Raw genomic sequence first — 20,583 nt, 5'->3', positions numbered from 1 at the left:
GGCGAGCTTTTTTCCAAAGACCTTTTGGGGTGTGGGAATTTGCTTGCTCTGCATACAGAAGGAATTCTAGAAGCTGGGACTGCACCACCCACCCCACGTACCCCTAACTTGCAGAAACCTTTGCCTCCCGCAAAGGGGGCCCAAGGCTCTTTACAGGGCAGGAGCCAGCTCCGATCCAGCTGCTTGACACCTATTGTCCCCGTTTGGACGTCAAGCGACTTCGCCTGAAGGACCCTAGATTTGATTTCGCTCAAAACTCAGGACTCCGCTGGGGCACCCCTCCCGGAGCCGTCCTGACCTGCGCGGATCGACCGTCCCCCACCAAGGGCAGGGGCTAGAGCGGCGCAGTAGGAGACCCGGTGGGCCCTTTCCCACAGGCGTTCGCGTCGGGCAGCCCGAGCGGCCGCGAAGGCCCCCGCCCGCAGCTTCTCCCGCCCCCTCCGCCCCAGAGGGCCGGCTGGCTAAGTCCCTCCCGCTCTCGGCTCTCCGCCTCACTAGCAGCGGCTCTCGGTGCAGCGGGGATAGGGCGAAGCGGCCTGCGCCCACGGAGTGCACGACACTGCCCGGAACGCACAGCCACCCTTGCCCCCTCAGCCGCCCACTCGGGATTTCCAGCGTCCTCTGCGCGCGCACGGTGAGCGCCACCCGGACCGAGGCGCTGACGGTGAAGAGGGCCGCTGCCCCGAGTGTCCTTTACCTCCGGATCGGCTGGACCTTCTCGAGGGGCTTGCTCCTCAAGTCTCCCCTTCCCCCTCCGCCCCCCCTACCCCGGTCATTTCCAGTGCCCTTCTCCACCCTTCTCCGCCTCAGCCTCGACCTCTCTCCTCCCTCCTTTCCTCGCCAGGCGACGAGTGCTGGCCCACCCCGGCGGGGACCGTTGCACTGGCCGTTGGCGGCCGGCTCTGCGAGGCCCCGCCCCCGGCGCGAGCCTCGGTACCCCGGGGCTGGTAGGCCGAGCCGGCGGCCTGCGCGGGGGTGGAAAGGACCGGGGTAGGGGGGGCGGAGGGGGAAGGGGAGACTTGAGGAGCAAGCCCCTCGAGAAGGTCCAGCCGATCCGGGGGTAAAGGGCACCTTGGGGCCCTGGCGGCGCGCGCCGGCCCCATCCCCACCCCCACCCGCTCGCGCAGGCTCCCGCCCGCTGCGCGTTTTGTCCCGCGTCTCGCCCCGTCCGCCGCCTGACTCGCCGCTCTTGTCCTTCCTCCCGCTTTTTCTTGTCTCCTCTCACGGTCTAAAGATGCCCTCGGCCACCAGCCACAGCGGAAGCGGCAGCAAGTCGTCCGGACCGCCACCCCCGTCGGGTTCCTCCGGGAGTGAGGCGGCGGCGGGGGCCGGGGCAGCTGCGCCGGCTTCCCAGCACCCCGTAACCGGCACCGGCGCTGTCCAGACCGAGGCCATGAAGCAGATCCTCGGGGTGATCGACAAGAAACTTCGGAACCTGGAGAAGAAAAAGGTGCCAGGAGTTGGCGGGGAAGGGAGGGTTTGATGCTCCAATCCTGACTGCTGTGGCCTGCCCTCTTCCCGTCCCTGTCGCATCCCCTCCACCCATCCCCACCCCCCACGCCCGGCCTGCTCTGTAAACGGAGCTTCGAGCCCTGAAAACGGGCTCCTAGGGGAGGTGCTTGTCACCTGACCCGGACGGGGCGCCCCCCCCCCCCCCCCCGCCCTGGCCGCTTTATTACTCTCCTCCGGCAGTGGGCCAGGCTTCTTGGCCTTTGGGAGTGGGATGTGTAAGGGCGGGGGCCTGCCCTGCCGCCAGACTAGCCGTGTGATACCCTTCCCTCCGTCACCGAGGCCCGATTTCTTTGACGAGGGCCAGCGGGGAGAAATGAAGGGGTCCCGGTGAGGGGGCTCAGGGCTCAACCCACCGCCTGGTGGAGTTGGGGCGGCCTACGTCCTACAGTCGTGGGGTTGGTCCGCTCGGTTACCGTGTACTTGAGGCCTGTTCGGTGTGCCCTCACCTCTCTTGGAAGAGAAGTGTGATTTCACCCAGAATTGCTTCTGTGTCAGGCCCCTTTTGAGTGTGTCTTCGATTTGCTACCCCCCCCCCCCGCCCCCATCTGATGGGCGCCCCCACGTTTCCTTCTTTGTTTCGATTGTCTAGGTGCCCCCCTGAGCCTCAAGCTCAACTCGATGCCGAGAAGATTTTCTGCGGCGGCTCTTTGCCCCTCCGGGACTTTAGAGAGGGATGGGAGGGAGACAGCCACGATCGAGATTCGTTGGGGGGCGTGGGTCCGTGTTAGACCGAGGGGATCGCCAGGTCTCCGGGCACATGGAGAGAGCGTCTAACATGGCGGCGGCTGCGAGGAGAGGGAAGCGCTTTACAGGAGCTGCATTGTGAGCACAAAGCGAAAGCAGAGGGGGAGGGCAGAGACCAGGCAGCCGCCCCGGCTGGCCTTCCTCGCCCCCCTCCGAAAAACAGTCGAGCCACACCCACAATTTTTTGGATTCAATAGTTTGCCATTCTAGGTCACACCGTGAGGTTTATCTTCAAGTAGGCCTTTTGTTTTATGCTTTCAGTGCAGGACAGTGTACCAACTCTGTTTGGAGCGGCACGTGTGTGTGTGTGTGTGTGTGTGTGTGTGTGTGTGTGCGCGTGCGCGCGCCTGTGTGTGCCTGTGTGTGCCTGTACATATGTAGAGAAAGGGTCTCTGCAGAGTGAATAATTCCACCTTCAGTAAGACTGGAGGTGGAAAGGGAGAAGCAAATCAGTAGTATGAAAAATTGGATAATTACATATGTGACTATTATGCAAACTTTTTACCTTTTACCTTAAGAAAAATAACTTTGCTTGGATAACTTTCGTTTGTCTGCTTCTAGTAAGACACTTATTATAAAACATCTTGAATTTTGAAGAAGTCATTTAAGAATGTTTATTTAGTCACCCCCCTAACAGTGTTACTTAAGATGTTGATTGAGATAGTAGCTATTTAAAATTTGGGCCAAATAACTTGAAGAAAATGGTGACATTTAGGCCTTAATTACTTTAATTGCTTGTTTAATTGATTTTATAGTTTTTGGGAGTTTTAAAAGACATTTTTAGATTAGATACTAATCTGTCTCATTTTTTCTACTGGGAATATTACTTGAATTTCTTAGCTTTTATTTGAAATCGAAAGATGCACTAATTGTGGATATCTCCTACCTTTTGGTGATACTCTATTTTGATAAACAAGTGTAGTTTATTATAAATGATAAAAGTAATCGATGAATCAATATCAGCAAAGCAACAAAAGTATTTTACTTGTAAAGTAGTTGCATTTAAATACGTATTGGAATAAGCATGCCCAAGGCCAGTATCTTCTGAGTCTGCCATCTGAATCAAGATTTAGGAATCTTTTTAAAACCTCTTGCTACAATAAATCCCGTCAATCTGGTTGATGCCTGAATGGTTTAATTTTCAGAATTCTAGGATAGGAATCAAAAATAGTAATGATGTAGTAAATGTTAACTATAGACATAAATGTAGATATTCATATTTTAAGGACTGAAAAGTAATTTTTCAAAGCCCTTAATGTAAAGTCAGGTACTGATTAGCAACCAATTTAGTTATGACATGACTGATTCTAGTGCTCCAAATGGGTATGGAAAAAAATTAGTTTTTAAGCCCCATGAGGACCTGAACAATGACAGGTCACCTGTGTATGTGTTTATATTGTATACATTGCCTAACACCTGTCACCCCCACCCCCATAGAAGAGAAAGTAATTACAGACTTAGGCTAGTAAGTACTAAAAAGTTCTCTTGTAATGGTGGAGGAAAAAAACCTCACAAAGTAACAGAAGTATTTCGTCTTTTTTTTTTTTTTTTTTTTGGTCTTCTCATTGTTTTGAGTGCTAGGTAGTAGAAAGGTCAAATTACAGGTAAGCTTTTTGGTAACTCACAGACTGAGCTACCTACTTGTTAAATAGCTAAGTTGGCAGTATGTTGTGACCTAACTACTATTGAAATTAAGTTTTACTTTTTGAGAGACTTAAGGATTTTGGATTTTTCTCTAAGCACATCTGGTTTCTAGTTTATATTGCATTTTTTCTATATCTAGATTTACTGTATGAAAATGTGATTTTTTTCAAAACATGATTAATTTTTCAGTAGTGAGCATTTCTAATAAACCTAAAATAGGATTTACTTTACAAGTCAGTTTTGAATCTTTATAAACCTTTATGCAGTAAAGGAAGATGGTATTTATAAATAACTGGGTTTCTTTTTATTTCAGTCCATTTAGCAACTTCTGTTTGAGCTATATTTTAGACTTGACCTATTCATAACGGTCTTCAGGACAAAATCTTTTTTTTTTTTTAATCTTTATTTATTTTTGAGAGAGAGAGAGAGAGAGACAGAGAGACGGAGTGGGAGCTGGGGAGGAGCAGAGAGGGAGACAGGAATCCGAAGCAGGCTCCAGGCTCCAAAGCCTTCAGCACAGAGCCTGATGTGGGGCTCGAACCATGAACTCACGACCATGAACTCATGACCTGAGCTGAAGTCGGACACTTAACCAACTGAGCCACCCAGGTGCCCCAAAATCTCTTTTTTAATGGATTCTAAAATCCAGTATCCTGACCAAAATTACTATTAGAAATGTATTATCATTTAGTTTAAGACTTGGAGAATTGCAGTAATTTTATTGTACTTCATTTAAAAAAACAAAGTATTTGTTAATTTTCTGATAAGTCAAGCCATTAGAAGAAAGCTAAGCATCTGTTCAGTAAGAATGCATGCTTAACATTAATGAAATATGATCCTATTATGTAATGCAACTAAATGGCCTGGTAGTTTTTGAAATTTGGGTTTATAAAGACTATACTATGTATATGCTTAGCAAACAGAAGAAATGCAGTTATAATCAAAAGAATCAAGTGCAAAACTCCATTTACAAATCTTTTAATTTTTATAAGTAATAGAAATTGCCAAGTTTTCTTCATCAGTTTGTTGGTATAAAACGGGGCTATAGGCTAGGCAAGATGTTATTTTGAAACCAAGTTTTAATTTTCACTGAAGAGAGAGCTTATTTATATGGTGAGATGTAATCAGTTTTGATGTAGAATAAAGGATGTTTAAATAGATGACATTTAAAATTTTTATGCTTTTTGTAAGTATAATAGGTTTAGACACTAGTGATTTTGGTAGGTGAAAGATTAACCACTGTTCTCTTGCAGAGCAGTCTGACAGCTTTGTAACCAATATGTGATCAAGACAGATAGCCAAAGTGTACTGTTTTTCATCTACTCTCTCAAGTCTTTTTTGCTCTTTAGATCTTTTTAGTTAATTTACTGAAAAAAGATGCTATTATTGTTAGGATAACATTTCTTTTTAGAGCATTGCAGTGTGCCTCTTAGAATTTTCAATGCAGCTTTTCTACAGAATTTCTTTGCTAAGTATTTTGAAATAATAACATTCTCAACTATTTTATAAGTAAAATCTTTCCTTGGGGCTAACATCTGAAGTTTTCCTTGACAGTTGAAATTGCTGATGTATCCGCTTCTTCCATTGGTTGCATGAACTATTTCTCTGCAATGCAGAGGGCAAGATTACTTTGTTTTGCATTCACCTTGTCACAGGAAAAAAAAAAAAAACCCAAACATTTATAATGCTTCATTTGTTTCTCTCTGCCTGCCTGCCTGGGTATGGGTGGGTGGGTGGGTGGGTGGGTGGGTGTGTGTGTGTGTGTGTGTTAGGGAAAGAGAGAAAGAGAAGTATTTAAAATTTGAATTTAAAAAGGAAAAGATGTGAATTTCCTCGTGTAATAATTATAAGTATGTTTTTCTTGCATGAGAGTAGAATCCCAAGTATTATAATGAGAATGAATTGGTTTAACCTGACCATGTTATTTTACTCTAGAAAATTCCCATGTGGCAAATATTTGTATTAGAATACATTTTGTGTGACTTAGAGATTAAACATACAGTTTGTTGTAATTTTATGTAATTAGTACCTTAGTTTACATTTAGGAGGAGAGGAAGATTAGTACTGTTTCATCTTTTAAAAAAATTAAATTCTTTCAAAGGTTAAAATTATAACAACCTGGCGTGGATCTTATTGTTATACTGTTAATAGAATCTAAGATCTTTTAAGGCCTTAAAGTCATCTTAGAATTTATTCTAATTCATTTTATGGAAGAGTTCATTCAGATGCCCATGTAAAGTCAACCAGTTTGGAAAGAGTGAATTCTAAGGTCTCTGGTTTTATGGGAACAATTAGAATTTGTAATGTTCTGCAACATAAGTATTTTTCATGTTTAAGCCAGTACTGTAGAACCAGGTGAAGGCTTTAACTTAAATCTTTAATTTTAGAGTTCCTCTGTTTTAAAATGCTGAAAGCAAAAGGAAAAAGCTTTTTATTTCTTCATTGTTAGACCTTTATTAGTATCTTGTTAAATTGTGTTTTTAGGCTGTCCAGGTGTAATGGGTCTTGAGAAAAACAGTACAAGTAAAGCCCCATTGTGTCAGGTGTCATTGGGACATCTGTATTGTTGTAATGAAATGAACTTTTAAAGTTTAAATTCTGGTATTTCTCTTTGTGCTTAAGTAAGCCCTGATGCACACTGGTCCGTCTTAATGCAGGCTTGGTATGTCGTAGACCAGATAATTTGGGAAAAGTGTTACCAGTAAAGCAGTAGGAGGTGTGTCAACCTTTCCGTATTCTTGTATTACAGGCTTTGGATATTATTTTAGTAATTGGTCCCTTTTTCTGGTGGCAGTGAATTGTATGTAAGCAGTAGAGAAGAGTAAGAGGAGTAGCAGAAGAGACAGTATCAGCCAAAGTTGGAATTGTAAATTGCTTGGCTTCTGCTCATTTCTTTATTTCTCCCCCTAGCTGTACCAGTGCTTTTGTTGGATAGAGTATGAGTGTAAAAACATACATGACAGAGACTTTATTGGGCAGAGTTCAGAATTCATATTTCCTGAGGAAAAGGGAAGGTGTGCTTTTTGGCTGTACTCAGCTAAAGGATGCTGTTTCCTTTAACTTCCTGTACTACCTATTGTCTCTATACTTCCTTGACATTTTGTATTGTCTTATGCTCTTACCTTATGTGTTTTTCTAAATAGGTAGTTAAGCTCCTTGGGGAGTATGAATGACAGCATATTGGGCCTTACACATGGTAAATGCTAAATATTTGTTAGTTTGACTGAATCATTATATAGAAATATTTGTAGCTTCATCAGTAAAATCCTGTTAAGACAGATTAATCCATGAGGGAGAAAATGCTTTTGGTACAGAGCTATTTACTTTAGTGTTTTTACTGAGATGGAATTTTTCCTGAAGAATTTTCTTTTGATCTATTTTTTAAGCGAGTAGAGTTGATTAGGCAAGTAGAGCACTTTTATAATTTTTTTAAAAAAATATTTATTTTTGAGAGAGAGAGAGACACACACAAAGCCCAAGAAGTGGAGTGGCAGAGAGAGAGAGGGAGACACAGAATCTGAATCAGGCTCCAGACTCCAGACTCCAAGCTCAGCACGGAGCCTGATGTGGGTCTTGAAACCATGACCCTTGAGATCATGACCTAAGCGGAAGTTGGACGCTTAACTGACTGAGCCACCCAGGCACCCCCTGCAAGTTGAGCACTTCTAAAATCTTGGTGCTATAAGCACAATTTGTAAATAGTCTTAGGAAGGAGAATAGATGATTCTTTGTATTTGAACCATTGTAAATGATTAGAAATTTTCATTGTATTCCCCTTAATATTGTTATCTAGCCATAGAAATAACTGAAATATACTTTAATCATTGGGAAAAAACCTTTTGGTCTCCATTTTAAGTGAATTACAGTTCTCATCTTTTTACATTGAACTTTGAATAGAGTTTCTAAATCATTCATGTAACGAATATACTATACTCATTCTACTGAGTAGTTTGGTTAAAGCAACTAATAATTCAAAAGATACTTGTTAAGATTGTTGATAATCATTTGTTTTTCAGATGCACAAGATTTAGACTTAAGAATTCAAAGTGGGTGATGCCGGAACTCTTCAAAATTATCCTTTTTTGTTTTCCTACTAGGGTTAGCTGCTTCCATTCATTCAGGCTTATTTAACTGCATAATTAACAGCCATGGACAAGGAATAAGGATTATCTGTTACCTTTTTTCCCCTTTTTAGTTGGACAAAAGTCTTGTCAAGTTAAACTCCTGGTTACTTATTTGCTTGAAAGATTATCTTACAAACTGTCTTAGAAAACCTCTAATTTAGGAGCACCTGGGTGGCTCAGTCGGTTAAGTGTCTGACCCTCGGTTTTGGCTCACGTCATGATCTCGCGGTTTTGTGAGTTCAAGCCCCACATCAGGCTTTGAGCCTGCTTGGGATTCTCTCTCTCCCTCTCTGCCCCTTCCCCACTCCTGCTGTCTTGGTGTCTCTCAAAATAAATAAAAAAATAAACTTAAAAAATAGTAAAAATAAAAAACAAAAAAGAAAACACCTAATTTAGCATCCTCTTACTGTTCTTAGTGTTAAGAAATCCTGCATTCTTGACAAGTGTTCATTCAGTTTCTGCATTAATCAGTCTTCTAGGGCCTGGTAGAATGCTCATTTCTCTGTGAAAGTCGATTTCATTTTTGAACAACTCTTTAAGATCTTGATGCTAGTCACCTCTCAACCCACTCTTCCTCTGTCCCACACGATATTTAATATTTGTTTCTTCGAACAGCTCAGACTTCTGCTACATGAGAAGTCTTCCAGCATTAGAAGAGCACTGTTAGGGATCATCTATGGATTGTACTATATGTTCTCTCTACCCTCCTTTTTATAATTGAGAAAACTTTTGTTTCTTACGGTCTTTCCTGTGAAGTTTATTAGCAACTAATTGTCATTTGAACTGGTGGAGGGTAAACAGGAGGCAGTCAGCTGCCTACCATTATATGGGCAAAGTCAGAACTGATGTTTCTAGGTGAAGAACAGGGAATGTAGGGATTGGGGACTTGAAATAATGTCTAGAAAGTCCACTGAAGATTATGGAAAGTTGACAAGAAAAATCTTTATCTTTTGTTTTTACATTTGTCTTTCTATAGGTTTTCAGTACTGAGAAGTGATTTATTTGGCCTGGAGACACAAAATAGCTTCTAGATGGGTGCTCTTACTACTTTTGTTATTTTAGGCTTTATTTTTAAATTTTCTGTCTCAGTGTGGAGATCTTCTTAATTCAGAACAGAAGATACAGTTTCTTGGGTAGCTAAGCTAGTTTTTTCAGATGTTGTCCCCTCCTAATCTTTCTTGTTGTGACTGTTTATAATTGTCTAGTTAAGGAATTTGGTTTTTTGGAGCCTCTCCTTTGCTATTTCTTTTTAATTGTGTAATTTAAAAAAATGTTTTCTTTATTCATTTATGAAATTTCAGATCTAACAGGAAGGAAGGAAAGCTCAGGAGGATAGCTGTTCTGGATATTCATCATCTGGCATCCTCACAGCACTGTATTGAATTTTTAAAAACCATTTCAGTTAAGTAACTTCGGTGGTGGTGAAAAAATCTTTGGGAAGAGTGAAAGATCTAGGTGTACCGCGATTAAGTCACCTAATTTTTACTCTGGTGAAAGGAAGGGAGGAAAACAGCAGCAGGGCAAAAATGAAACGTAGCAATGTCTAGAATCCAGAGTGACAAAAAAGAGGGGTGTAATGAGGCACAAATGATTTTTCTGGGACTTATGACCTTATGCAAGTTACTAACTGCCCTTTCAGTTTCTAATTAGGTGAAATATGATTGATAATAGTCCTTGCTGATAGGGTTAGCTACCTGATATTTTAAATTTGAATGTCATGTAGTGAATACTGTCAGCTATTAAAAGCAACAAAGAAACAGGAGATAGGGGATAGGACTGGGCTGTACTTCTTGGGTAATCATTTGTCAGGACCACATATACATATAATCTTTTGACATTTACTGGGCATAGTCACATCTCCATACTATGGTTCCCCTTTAGAGACCAGATAATCTGGGAAATGGCCTGATTTTTATCTTAATCATATGTGGTGCTATAAGTGAACCTTTAATACTCTTAGGATGCTCAGTAGTTTGAAAAGGAGCCCTAAATAGAATTTCTAAATAATTATTTCCAGATAGAATGTAAGAGAGCAGGTTTTTGTTACCGGTTTTGTGATAGGCTCTTTGATAAAGATTTCCTTTTATGCTAGGAAAACAACTCCATTTTCTAGAAAAAAATACTTAATGTTCATTTTATGTGGATGATATGTGTATCAGCCAATTTATTAACTAGGTGTTAGGCAGCCATGTTCTAGCTTAGGGAAGAAAAAAAAAAAAGCTGTGTTTGTGTGGAGCCCTTTGCTCCTATCCTTGCCCCTTTGCGTTCATCGGAGTTCATGTTAGATCAGTCATTGTGAAAGGCAGTTTCTTATTTATATATTGATTTAGTTCATACTGCAAATTTTAACCTCAAATGCACAGTTTTTCTACTTGGACTTAATTTAAGCCATTTGGATGGGATGTGACCATAGGAATGAAGTTTGTCTTTGAGTAGTCTACTCATGAGACTAGTGCAGATACATCCTTTTTTTTTCTTTTTGAGATCTCTGAAAGCTACTTAGGAGTGAGCTGAGATTGCAAACCAACCTCATTTTCAAAGGTAGAAAATTAAACCAGTTGATTTTTCTATGAGGCTTTCTGTTTCTAGTGCAAAATTTGGCACTCACCAGTGAGTTTAAGTGCTCTAAACTTCTGGAGCTTGGCTCACAATGCAGAACTTAATAAAAGTAGTATTTATGAATGGAAGATGGTACCCCTTCAATGTTTGGATCATAAATGGATTTTTTCTTATGTAACTAATGACTAGGTTAAATAGATTTATAAGCTGGTTTAGAAAACCACTATTCAACAAGTTTTCGGAGTTGTTTAATGTTAAACCTTTAACCAAATTGAGGTTGCCATATAATGTGTTTTATGGTCACAGTTTGTATTGGTTGTGTGATTCAGAATAATTTCTTATTTCTAAGACTCAATTATTACAAGTGAATTGCAATGTATTTGATCTAGGTTAGTGTTTCTCACACTTAAGCACACATTAGAATCAACCAGAGGGCTTGTTAAAACACAGATTGCTGGGGGCGCCTGGGTGGCGCAGTCGGTTAAGCGTCCGACTTCAGCCAGGTCACGATCTCGCGGTCTGTGAGTTCGAGCCCCGCGTCGGGCTCTGGGCTGATGGCTCGGAGCCTGGAGCCTGTTTCCGATTCTGTGTCTCCCTCTCTCTCTGCCCCTCGCCCGTTCATGCTCTGTCTCTCTCTGTCCCAAAAATAAATAAATGTTGAAAAAAAAAAAAACAAAAACACAGATTGCTGGGTCCCAGCCCCCAGAGTTTCTGATTTAATAGGTCTGGGGTGGTGCCTGAGAATTTACATGTCATTTTTCTTTTTTAAAGATTTAATTTTGGTGGGGGAGTGCCTGGGTGACTCTGTTGGTTAAACATCCGACCTTTGATTTCAGATCAGGTCATGATCTCATGGTTTGTGAGTTCGAATCCCACATCGGGCTCTGCGATGGCAGTGCAGAACCTGCTTGGGATTCTCTCTCTCTGCCTCTCATTCTCTCTCTCAAAAAAAAAAAAAAATTAATTTTGTAAAAGTAATTTATACACCCAGCGTGGGCTCTAACTCAACAACCCCAAGATCGAAGTCGCATGCTCCACCAACTGAACCAGCCAGGTACCCTGAGAATTCACATTTCTAATAAGTTCTTAGCTGTTGCTGATGTATTGCTGGTTTGGGGACCACACTTTGGAAATCACTGACTTGCAGACTAATACAGGGTCTCTGCTATGTAGAGTTAATTATGTGTAATAGTGAACAGAGGTGCCTTTAGTTCAAATTTCATGGTGATGAAAGTCTTTATACACCCAAGCAACCAGGAGATCCTGTATTATATGGACAAAGGAAAAAAAAACACCTAGTGCCTTTTAATGTAGAACACTTTTTTCATTGTCTTTGCAGTCTTATTAGTAAGTTTTGAGTTTCCTCAAATGAGAGCTGTTTATTAGGCACTTTGATCAGACTCAGCATCTTGCTTTTTTAAAGGTCGGGTAAGGACAAGGGGACGGGATATTTATAACAGTAGAATAGCAAGTGTTAATGGCTATATAGAGGAACAAATGTAAAGCTGTAATGAAACTTTTGTTTTATTATGGTTAGAAAAATGTTCATGAAAGACCTGTAGTTTCCATTCATTTGATTAACATTTTTTTTTATCGGACACTATAGCTGTATTAATTCATCTTACCAGATATAAGGAAGTGTGGTCTGCTTTTGAAAATCTTCTGTTAAAGACCCTTGAGATTTTTAAGTTATGTCATGATTTTTGAACATATTTCTTCTGTCACAGTGAACTGTCATTTCTTGTGGTGTTAGTGGCAGTCCTTCCTTTCAAAATTAGGGCTCTCGGGGTGCCTGGGTGGCTCAGTCGGTTAAATGTCCAACTTTGGCTCAGGTCATGATCTTGTAGTCTGTAGGTATGAGCCCTGCATTGGGCTCTGTGCTGACAGCTCAGATTCTTTGTCTGTGCTTCAGATTCTTTGTCTCCCTCTGTCCCTCCCCCGCTTGTGCACGCTCTCTCTCAAAAATAACATTAAAATTTTTTTTTTAAATTATGGCTCTTAAATTGTTATGAATTGATAAATTTGAAACCTGTTATAGCATTATAAAAATGAAAAGAAACAGATGTACGAGTTCTAATGAAATAGATCTTTGTTTTGGCTGCACAGAGTCCTTTTGCCTATTTTTTGGTGACGGTATTTCATGAAGATGTGTACTGTGAAACGGAGTTTTGCATAGCAGCTGCTTTCCCTTTCTTTTGATTTCTCTTTTACCCTTGTTCCAGTTACTCCTGTGTGATAAATTACTCCAAAACTTCATTTTATTATGCACACATTCTGCCTGTTAGGGATTCAGATAGGACACACAGTGGGGTTGGTGTCTCTGCACTAATCATTCCTGGGTCCTCAGCTGGGAAGACTAATAATGCTTGTTTGCTTCATGTCTGGTGCTTGGGCTATGATTCTAACACTAGGATTGTTGACCCGAATTCTTAAATAAGACCTCTTCATGGCTTGGCCTCCTCATAGGATGGCAACCTCAGGGTTGTTGGACATCTTTATTTTTATTTTTTTAAATGTTTTATTTATTTTTTGAGAGAGAGAGAGGCAGAGCATGAGCAGGGGAGGGGCAGAGAGAGAGGGAGACACAGAATCCGAAGCAGGCTCCAGGCTCTGAGCTGTCAGCACAGAGCCCGATGCGGGGCTTGAACCCACAAACCGTGAGAAGGGTTATTGGACTTCTTAAATGATAGCTTGGGACTCCAAATGTTTTTAGTGACTAGCAAATAGGACAGAGATACATTGCTTTTATGACACAGCCTTGGAAGTTGTACAGGATCACTTCCACTGTACTCTGTTGGTTGAACCCCACTTAGTACAATGGCAGGGGAATTGGACTAGTTCTTAATGGTGCAGTGAACAGTATGTAGAGCTACAGATGTGGCCATTTTTGGAAAATGCAATCTGCAGTAGAGTTTGGGTTGGATAAATACTAAATTTGATATTGTGTAGAAAATTGGAGCTTTGCTTTTCTCTAAAGGTTATTTATTTTGAGAGAGAGAACGTGGGGGAGGGGTAGAGAGAGGGAGAGAATTCCAAGCAGGCTCCTCACTGTCAGCTTAGAGTCCAGTGTGTGGCTCAAACTCATGAACCATGAGATCATGACCTGAGCCAAAACCAAGAGCTGGACGCTTAACCAGCTGAGCCACACAGGTGCCCTTGGAGCGTTTCTCCTTTAGGGTAGCTTGCCCAACTATAGGATAGTATATAGATTCATATTCAAAGATTATTATAGGTTAAAGTCTTGGCAGTATCCTAAAATCTGCCAATCTTAATAACTTTTTTATAGCATGAAATTATAATTTTTTTATTTTACAAACTGTTCATTGCAGAATATCTAAGTGTACAAAACAAAGCAGAAGGATAAAAGTTCCACCTATAGTTCTACCACTCAGGTACATTCTTAACATTAAAAAAGCTTTTCATATATATTTTTACATATAAACCATCATGATTTAGGAATTCGATTTGACATCCATTTTGATTGGCATGTATGGTTTTAAATTTGTAAGCCATTAAATGATAGAGCTAAACTAGGTATGTAAAACTCTACCCTGTAAGGGATATATACTGCACTCAACTCTGTATTAATTTTAGATTTAGCAACAGTTTCTTTGAAGAATGTATGAAAAAGGAAGATAATAAATGCTAGGTATGAGCTAATAGCAGTTTTCTTTTGCCTAGCAGTGAATTCAGAATCTTTACTGTACTAGCACTACATTTCAGGCCCTCTTTCCATTTGCGTATCTTCTGTTATCTGTATATTTCTAAATAGAGGAATCCTGACTATAATAAAGTGCTATTATACCCTAAGTCATCATCAAAAGCAAATCTTGTTTTTTTTTCTTTAAAATAGCCTACCCTTTTAAAAAATGAATGAGTTGTCTTTATTCATCCTCAGAGAGTATTCTGAGACAGTTGAGCTTATCTTTTTTACTTGGAATTAGGCCTGTCAGATCAGTGTAGAAAAAACTTGCATTTTTCAACTGGTAGACTTGAATTTTATACCTCTTCAGCCGGAGGTTATTGTGTGAAATAGTCTACCTAAGCATAAAATTGGGTACTTGGACCAGCCTTTAATGTTTTAATGTTTATTTTGGTTTTATTTGCCTCTAGGATAACTAAGGAATTGTTAGGCTTTTAATTTAGGGTGGAATGGTTATGCAACTTGACTAATGGTTCTGGTGCAAAGAAAATGGATGATTTGACCTAAAACAACTTTTTAGTATTGTTTTTAAACTTGTTTCTTGACCCTGAATGCATTTTATCAGATTTTGTGTTTCGTGGCTAATTTTATTATTACTAAGGGTGAGGAACAATATATGTTTATAATTTATTGTGATTATATTAATTTCAAAATTTGTCCCCTTTAGTTTAGGTTTCTACTTATTCCTGCTCCTCTGACTTTTAAAACAATAACTTGACTACTATCAAGAATTGTCAAGAATTTTTGACTATTGTATTAACCTGAGTAATACTTTTCTTTGGGGTCTTATCTAATAGTAGCCTGGGAAACTGCCAACATTTTCATTTTAGTTGGGGGGAGAAAGATGACTTAAACCAGAGGTTAATTTTCTGTCCCACTGTCATATTTAATTCCATTTGTGAGAAAAGAAAGCAAAGCTGTTGAGTAATGCACTATCCATAGGTGATGTGATAGCTTGGAGTATCATGTTGTTCAAGAGAAATGGAAGAGGCCTATCAAAGACCGTATGCACATGGGTTTTTTTCAGGGAAAATACACTCTTTTTATACCACTTAGTCACACGAAGTGAGGAAGTGAGGTGAGGCAGGGGGTGAGGAAGGGACAAGAATTTAACATTATAAAATGTCTGATATGCTTCTGTGTAAGTAGGATCATAACCAAATTGTGGCCTTCACCCATGTTGGTAGGAACCATTTGTGCAGGCCATCTGATGCATATCTCTTTTGAGAAACCTAAATAAGCAGTGTTGTATCATGTCATTGGCTTATACTGTGGAATTTGGTTATTATTCAGCAGGGGCTGGAGTGTCTGCATTCATATTTTAGCGCACTATTTATTAAACTAAGTTATTTTATGTACAAACTTAAACTGAAGTTAACTAAAAATTATCTTTAGGGCAAGATTTGAGACAAACTTAGAGGATTATATGGGTTTGTTATTTCAGCATGGTTAGGCTGGTATATACTTTAAAATGTGGGTCATAATTCTTTTTTTCTTTTTACATAGGGCAAGCTTGATGATTACCAGGAACGAATGAACAAAGGGGAAAGGCTTAATCAAGATCAGCTGGTAAAGATGCTACATTTTATTGAAGATTTTCTGCTCACTATTTTTAATAAGAAAATTAATTTTGTGGTTCTTTATGTTTCCAGTAAAGTTGGGCTCTGTCTTTGTTATTTTAGGATGCCGTATCTAAGTACCAGGAAGTCACAAATAACTTGGAGTTTGCAAAAGAATTACAGAGGAGTTTCATGGCATTAAGTCAAGATGTAAGTAGAAGACTATATATGTTTATGAAATATTAAAAATAAGGAAGGCAAAAATTTTATTTCTTTACGATTGATAAGCTCTTTGTAAGATGAGAGGATTGGATCCAATTATATCTAAGATGCTTTCCAGTTCTGTAAAGTTTAAAGTAACACCTGAAAGATGCCTTTTTAAAATTTTTAAAAATAATTTATTGTCAAGTTAGCTAACATTCAGTGTATATACAGTGTAGTCTTGGCTTCAAGAGTAGATTCCCATGATTCATATGTACAACTAGTGCTCATCCCATCAAGTGCCCTCCTCAGTGGCCAACTCCCCACCCCCATCAACCCTCAGTTTCTTCTCTGTATTTAAGAGCCTCTTATGGTTTGCCTCTCTGTAACTTATTTTTCCTTCTCTTCCCCTATGGTCTATTAGTTACTCAAATTCCACGTATGAATGAAAACATCTGTCTTTCTCTGACTGACTTTTTTTTTTTTAAACATTAAAAAAATTTTTTTTAATGTTTGTTTATTTTTGAGAGAGAGAGTGTGAGTGGGGGAGGAGCAGAGAGAGGGAGACACAGAATCCAAAGCAGGCTGCAGGCCCAGGCTCTGAGCTGTCAGCATAGAGCCCAATGCGGGGTTGGAACTCACAAACCGTGAGATCATGACCTGAGCCGAAGTCCGACACTTAACTGACTGAGCCACCCAGGAGTCCCAGACTGACTTATATCACTTAGCATTATACCCTCCAGTTCCATCTACGTTAATTGCAAATGGCAAGATTTTATTCCTTTTCATCACTGATCCGTTCATCTTTACATCTTTATCTGTTCATCAGTTGATGGACATCTGGGCTCTGAAAGATGCCTTTTAAAAGGACTGAGTCTCAGATATGACAAATATATATATAGGAGATACCCTGAAGATCTCTAAAAAATTAGCTTGTATATACGTGTATATATAAATATAGCAGGCATTTATTTTCTGTATATTCCTTTATACCTAATGACCATCTTATAATTATGTTAACTATCAGAAAATAGGTCTTTTTTTTTGGTAATCACTGTCTCCATTAGGGATCTTAAGGAATGTGGCAGAGTGGGATACATTGCTCTTGTATCAACTCGTGATCCAACAAAGTAAAGTGGTTTTGTGTTTTTCCCATACATCTTTTGATGTGATAGAAACCTTTGGGAACAGGACAAAAATGAAATACAGGCAAAGTCAAATAATTTGAAAGTTGAGATCAGAAAATTAATCTTCTGAATTAGTATTAGCTTATTTGGAGAAAGGCTAAAAGCACTGAAATACAAAACTGCCTCTGATTTGGTAAAATGAATAAACAAAACAATTTATTATGTGATGAGAGACATTGCAGTACAGAGATGAAAAGTTCTGATTCTGGAACCATACTGTCTGGTTTGAACCCTGATTCTGCCACTTAATAGTTGTAGGACTTTGAGTTACTTAACTTGTCTATTCCTATATCACTCAGGGTTTTCCAGACAAACAGAACCAGTAGTATCAAAAGAGAAGGGGGGAGAGGAGTGGGGCCGTCACACTGCTTCAGTTTTCTAATCTGTAAAATGATGATAATAATGGTACCTCCCTCATCTCAGGGTTGTGAGCAATATTTGATGCATAATTAATATATTTCATGCACTTATTAAATTTGATTAAAGTTGTAAAATATTGATGGTATCCCTCAAAATGGAATAAATGAAACTTAATTTACACCCAAGTTGGGAATTGATCCACTTAGGTCAGATGAATCCTGGCCAATTAATTTTCTGATTAAAAAAAAATTTATGGGTCATAGAAGTAGGATTGCTATACAATTTAATAATAGAATCAGTCTATTTCTAAAACTACTAACACTGTATAAGTGAAAATACTTGTAGTCTCCTTTGCTTTTATGTTAACACTGGTATTTTCAGGAACTTTTCATTGGGTCTTTAACTTCATTGGCAGTCTTTTTATTGAACTCTGATCCTTTATCGCACTTTCCCACAATTGTTAAACACCTTTTTTTGTTTTGTATTCAAGAATTCTTTAATCAAGCTCCAGCCTACCTTTTCTAGATTTCATATTTTCCTTACTTGAACTGCTCATTTTATTCAGAGTGGCATTCTTTATCTTACTTCTTTGGTTTTATTGACTTATTTCATATTCCTGCCTCTATTCCTATATTTCCTGCCTTTGGCTAGTGGCTGCTTCTCTGTCCTAAAATTGTACCCCTTACCCCCAGTAAGATTATGTTCCTTTCTCCTTGAAAGCTTTCTAGAGTGCCCTAGCTTGGATTTCATATCTCTGTTCATATGTACTGTTCACTTGCCACTTAACTGCTAAATATCATTTAATCTGCTGCCCTCTCTGCTGCCATCATAGATTTGTCTTCTTGTAGACTTTATTGTTCTCCTATGTCTCTCTTCCCCCATTACTCCCTTTATTATACTTTTCTTTTCTTTTCTTTTTAATTTTTTTATAATTTTTTTTTTTCAACGTTTATTTATTTTTGGGACAGAGAGAGACAGAGCATGAACGGGGGAGGGGCAGAGAGAGAGGGAGACACAGAATCGGAAACAGGCTCCAGGCTCCGAGCCATCAGCCCAGAGCCTGACGCGGGGCTCGAACTCCCGGACCGCGGGATCGTGACCTGGCTGAAGTCGGACGCTTAACCGACTGCGCCACCCAGGCGCCCCATCTTTTTAATTTTTTTTAAATGTTTGTTTATTTTAGAGAGAGAGCGGGAGTGGGAGAGGGGCAGAGAGAGAGGGAGACACAGAATCTGAAGCAGGCTCCAGGCTCTGAGCTGTCAGCACAGAGCCCGACGCAGGGCTTGTACCCACAAACTCTGAGATCGTGACCTGAGCCGAAATCGGATGCCTAACCCACTGAGCCACCCAAGCGCCCCTTTATTATACATTTTGTATGTCTTTATTTTGGTTTTCTCTGTCTCAATTTATCCCAGTGAGGCTTGAGAAAGGGGAAGAAGGTGGGAAGGAAGACACTTTCATGGCTCTTGAAAAGATTGACCTTTCTTTAAAATTCTGACCATTCTTTGAGCCCAGTCTGACACTGGACATGAGAAGAGAGAGACGTACTTGAGTCTGGTTGATGTTCTCCCTTCAACCTTCACAGGAAAGTAAAAGACGAGTACTAGGAAAAGAGTAGTGGGAAAAATACATGTGTACTAAGCATTTATTTGTCTTCTGCCACCTTCTTTTTCTCTGCCAGCATCCCCTTATTCATAAAAACAAGTTAGTTTTAGTCACTATTTTCAAAATGTTGGGATAGTATAATACTAGCAAGTGGGTTGTGAGGAAGCAGTGGTGGGTTTTAGCATCTCTTTTTAAGTTGATAGTAGGTACTTAAAATGAAAATTTTGGACCAGTTTTCCATAGAGGAGATGGATATAGGTAAGATTTTTTTTTTATTTTGCTGTACTCGGGTTTCTTTTTTAATTGGCTCGGGTTCTTAATTAGAAATTTTAATTCTTATACTTTTTATTATGAAAAATTTCAAAGCTAAAGAAAGGAATATAATGAATACCTCTGTACCCATACCCAGCTTCTACAGTTTTTATCTCATGGACAGTCCTGTTTGATATAGTCCCTTGTTCCCTGTCAGCTAGATTATTTTGAAGCAAATCCCAAATATATTGTTTTATTGGCAACATTTAGTGTTACAATAATACCTTATAGGGAAAGAAAGATGTGTTCTGAATTTCTAACATCTGCTTAAAACAGATGATGTTATTAGATACTAAACTCTATTTGTACGTTAGGAATCAGCATTTTGTGTATCAGGATCACATAACTCATCGAGTAAAATATGTCTTACATTGGAAATGAAATTGGTTGAACTAAATTGGGAGTTTTGTGAAATTCATTTTAATGTCTATGCTTAATATTTTTATGCAGATTCAGAAAACAATAAAGAAGACTGCACGTCGGGAGCAGCTTATGAGAGAAGAAGCAGAACAAAAACGTTTAAAAACTGTACTTGAGCTCCAGTATGTTTTGGACAAATTGGGGGATGATGAGGTGCGAACTGATCTGAAGCAAGGATTGAATGGAGTGCCAATATTGTCTGAAGAGGAATTGTCATTGTTGGATGAATTCTACAAATTAGCAGACCCTGAACGGGACATGAGCTTGAGGTATAGTGGTATTTGGTAGTAGAAACGTCTAAATGTTGGCTTGACAACTAAAAGGTGATTAATTAGCTTTTTAATTATTATTATAAGGTTGAATGAGCAGTATGAACATGCCTCCATTCACCTATGGGACTTGCTGGAAGGAAAGGAAAAATCTGTATGTGGAACAACCTGTGAGTATTATAATTGTTGTAACTAAGAATATAATTTTGTAACTAAGAATCTTTAAAAGTTAGTTTTCTTTTTGACAGTAATGTTAATTGGAGAAATTTTTAGAATTGTGTAAGTAACATTCATCTGCTGTTTACTTTTTGGTTTATTTCCTTTTTTTCCTTTCTGCTGTGTGTGTGTGTGTGTGTGTGTGTGTGTGTGTGTGTGTGTGTGTGT

At 39.7% G+C, this 20,583-nt stretch overlaps 1 protein-coding gene across 1 annotated transcript in view; it reads left to right on the top strand.

Moving 5' to 3' along the window:
* Positions 1-451: 451 nt before the first annotated feature.
* The window catches only part of CAPRIN1 (cell cycle associated protein 1), a 40,342-nt gene continuing 20,210 nt past the window's right edge, over positions 452-20,583 (top strand). The window contains exons 1-6 of the mRNA XM_040495482.1: positions 452-634; positions 1,235-1,450; positions 15,793-15,855; positions 15,969-16,055; positions 19,961-20,199; positions 20,287-20,369. Of these exons, the coding sequence (XP_040351416.1) occupies positions 1,235-1,450; positions 15,793-15,855; positions 15,969-16,055; positions 19,961-20,199; positions 20,287-20,369 (688 nt within the window). The 5' untranslated portion in view covers positions 452-634. The remainder of the gene's footprint in view (positions 635-1,234; positions 1,451-15,792; positions 15,856-15,968; positions 16,056-19,960; positions 20,200-20,286; positions 20,370-20,583) is intronic.

Source organism: Herpailurus yagouaroundi, unplaced genomic scaffold, assembly GCF_014898765.1.
Source record: "Herpailurus yagouaroundi ecotype Mexico unplaced genomic scaffold, PumYag 187, whole genome shotgun sequence".
Lineage (NCBI taxonomy): Eukaryota > Metazoa > Chordata > Mammalia > Carnivora > Felidae > Herpailurus > Herpailurus yagouaroundi.
The sequence above is the reverse complement of the archived record's forward strand: the minus strand, read 5'-3'. Positions and strand labels throughout refer to the sequence as shown.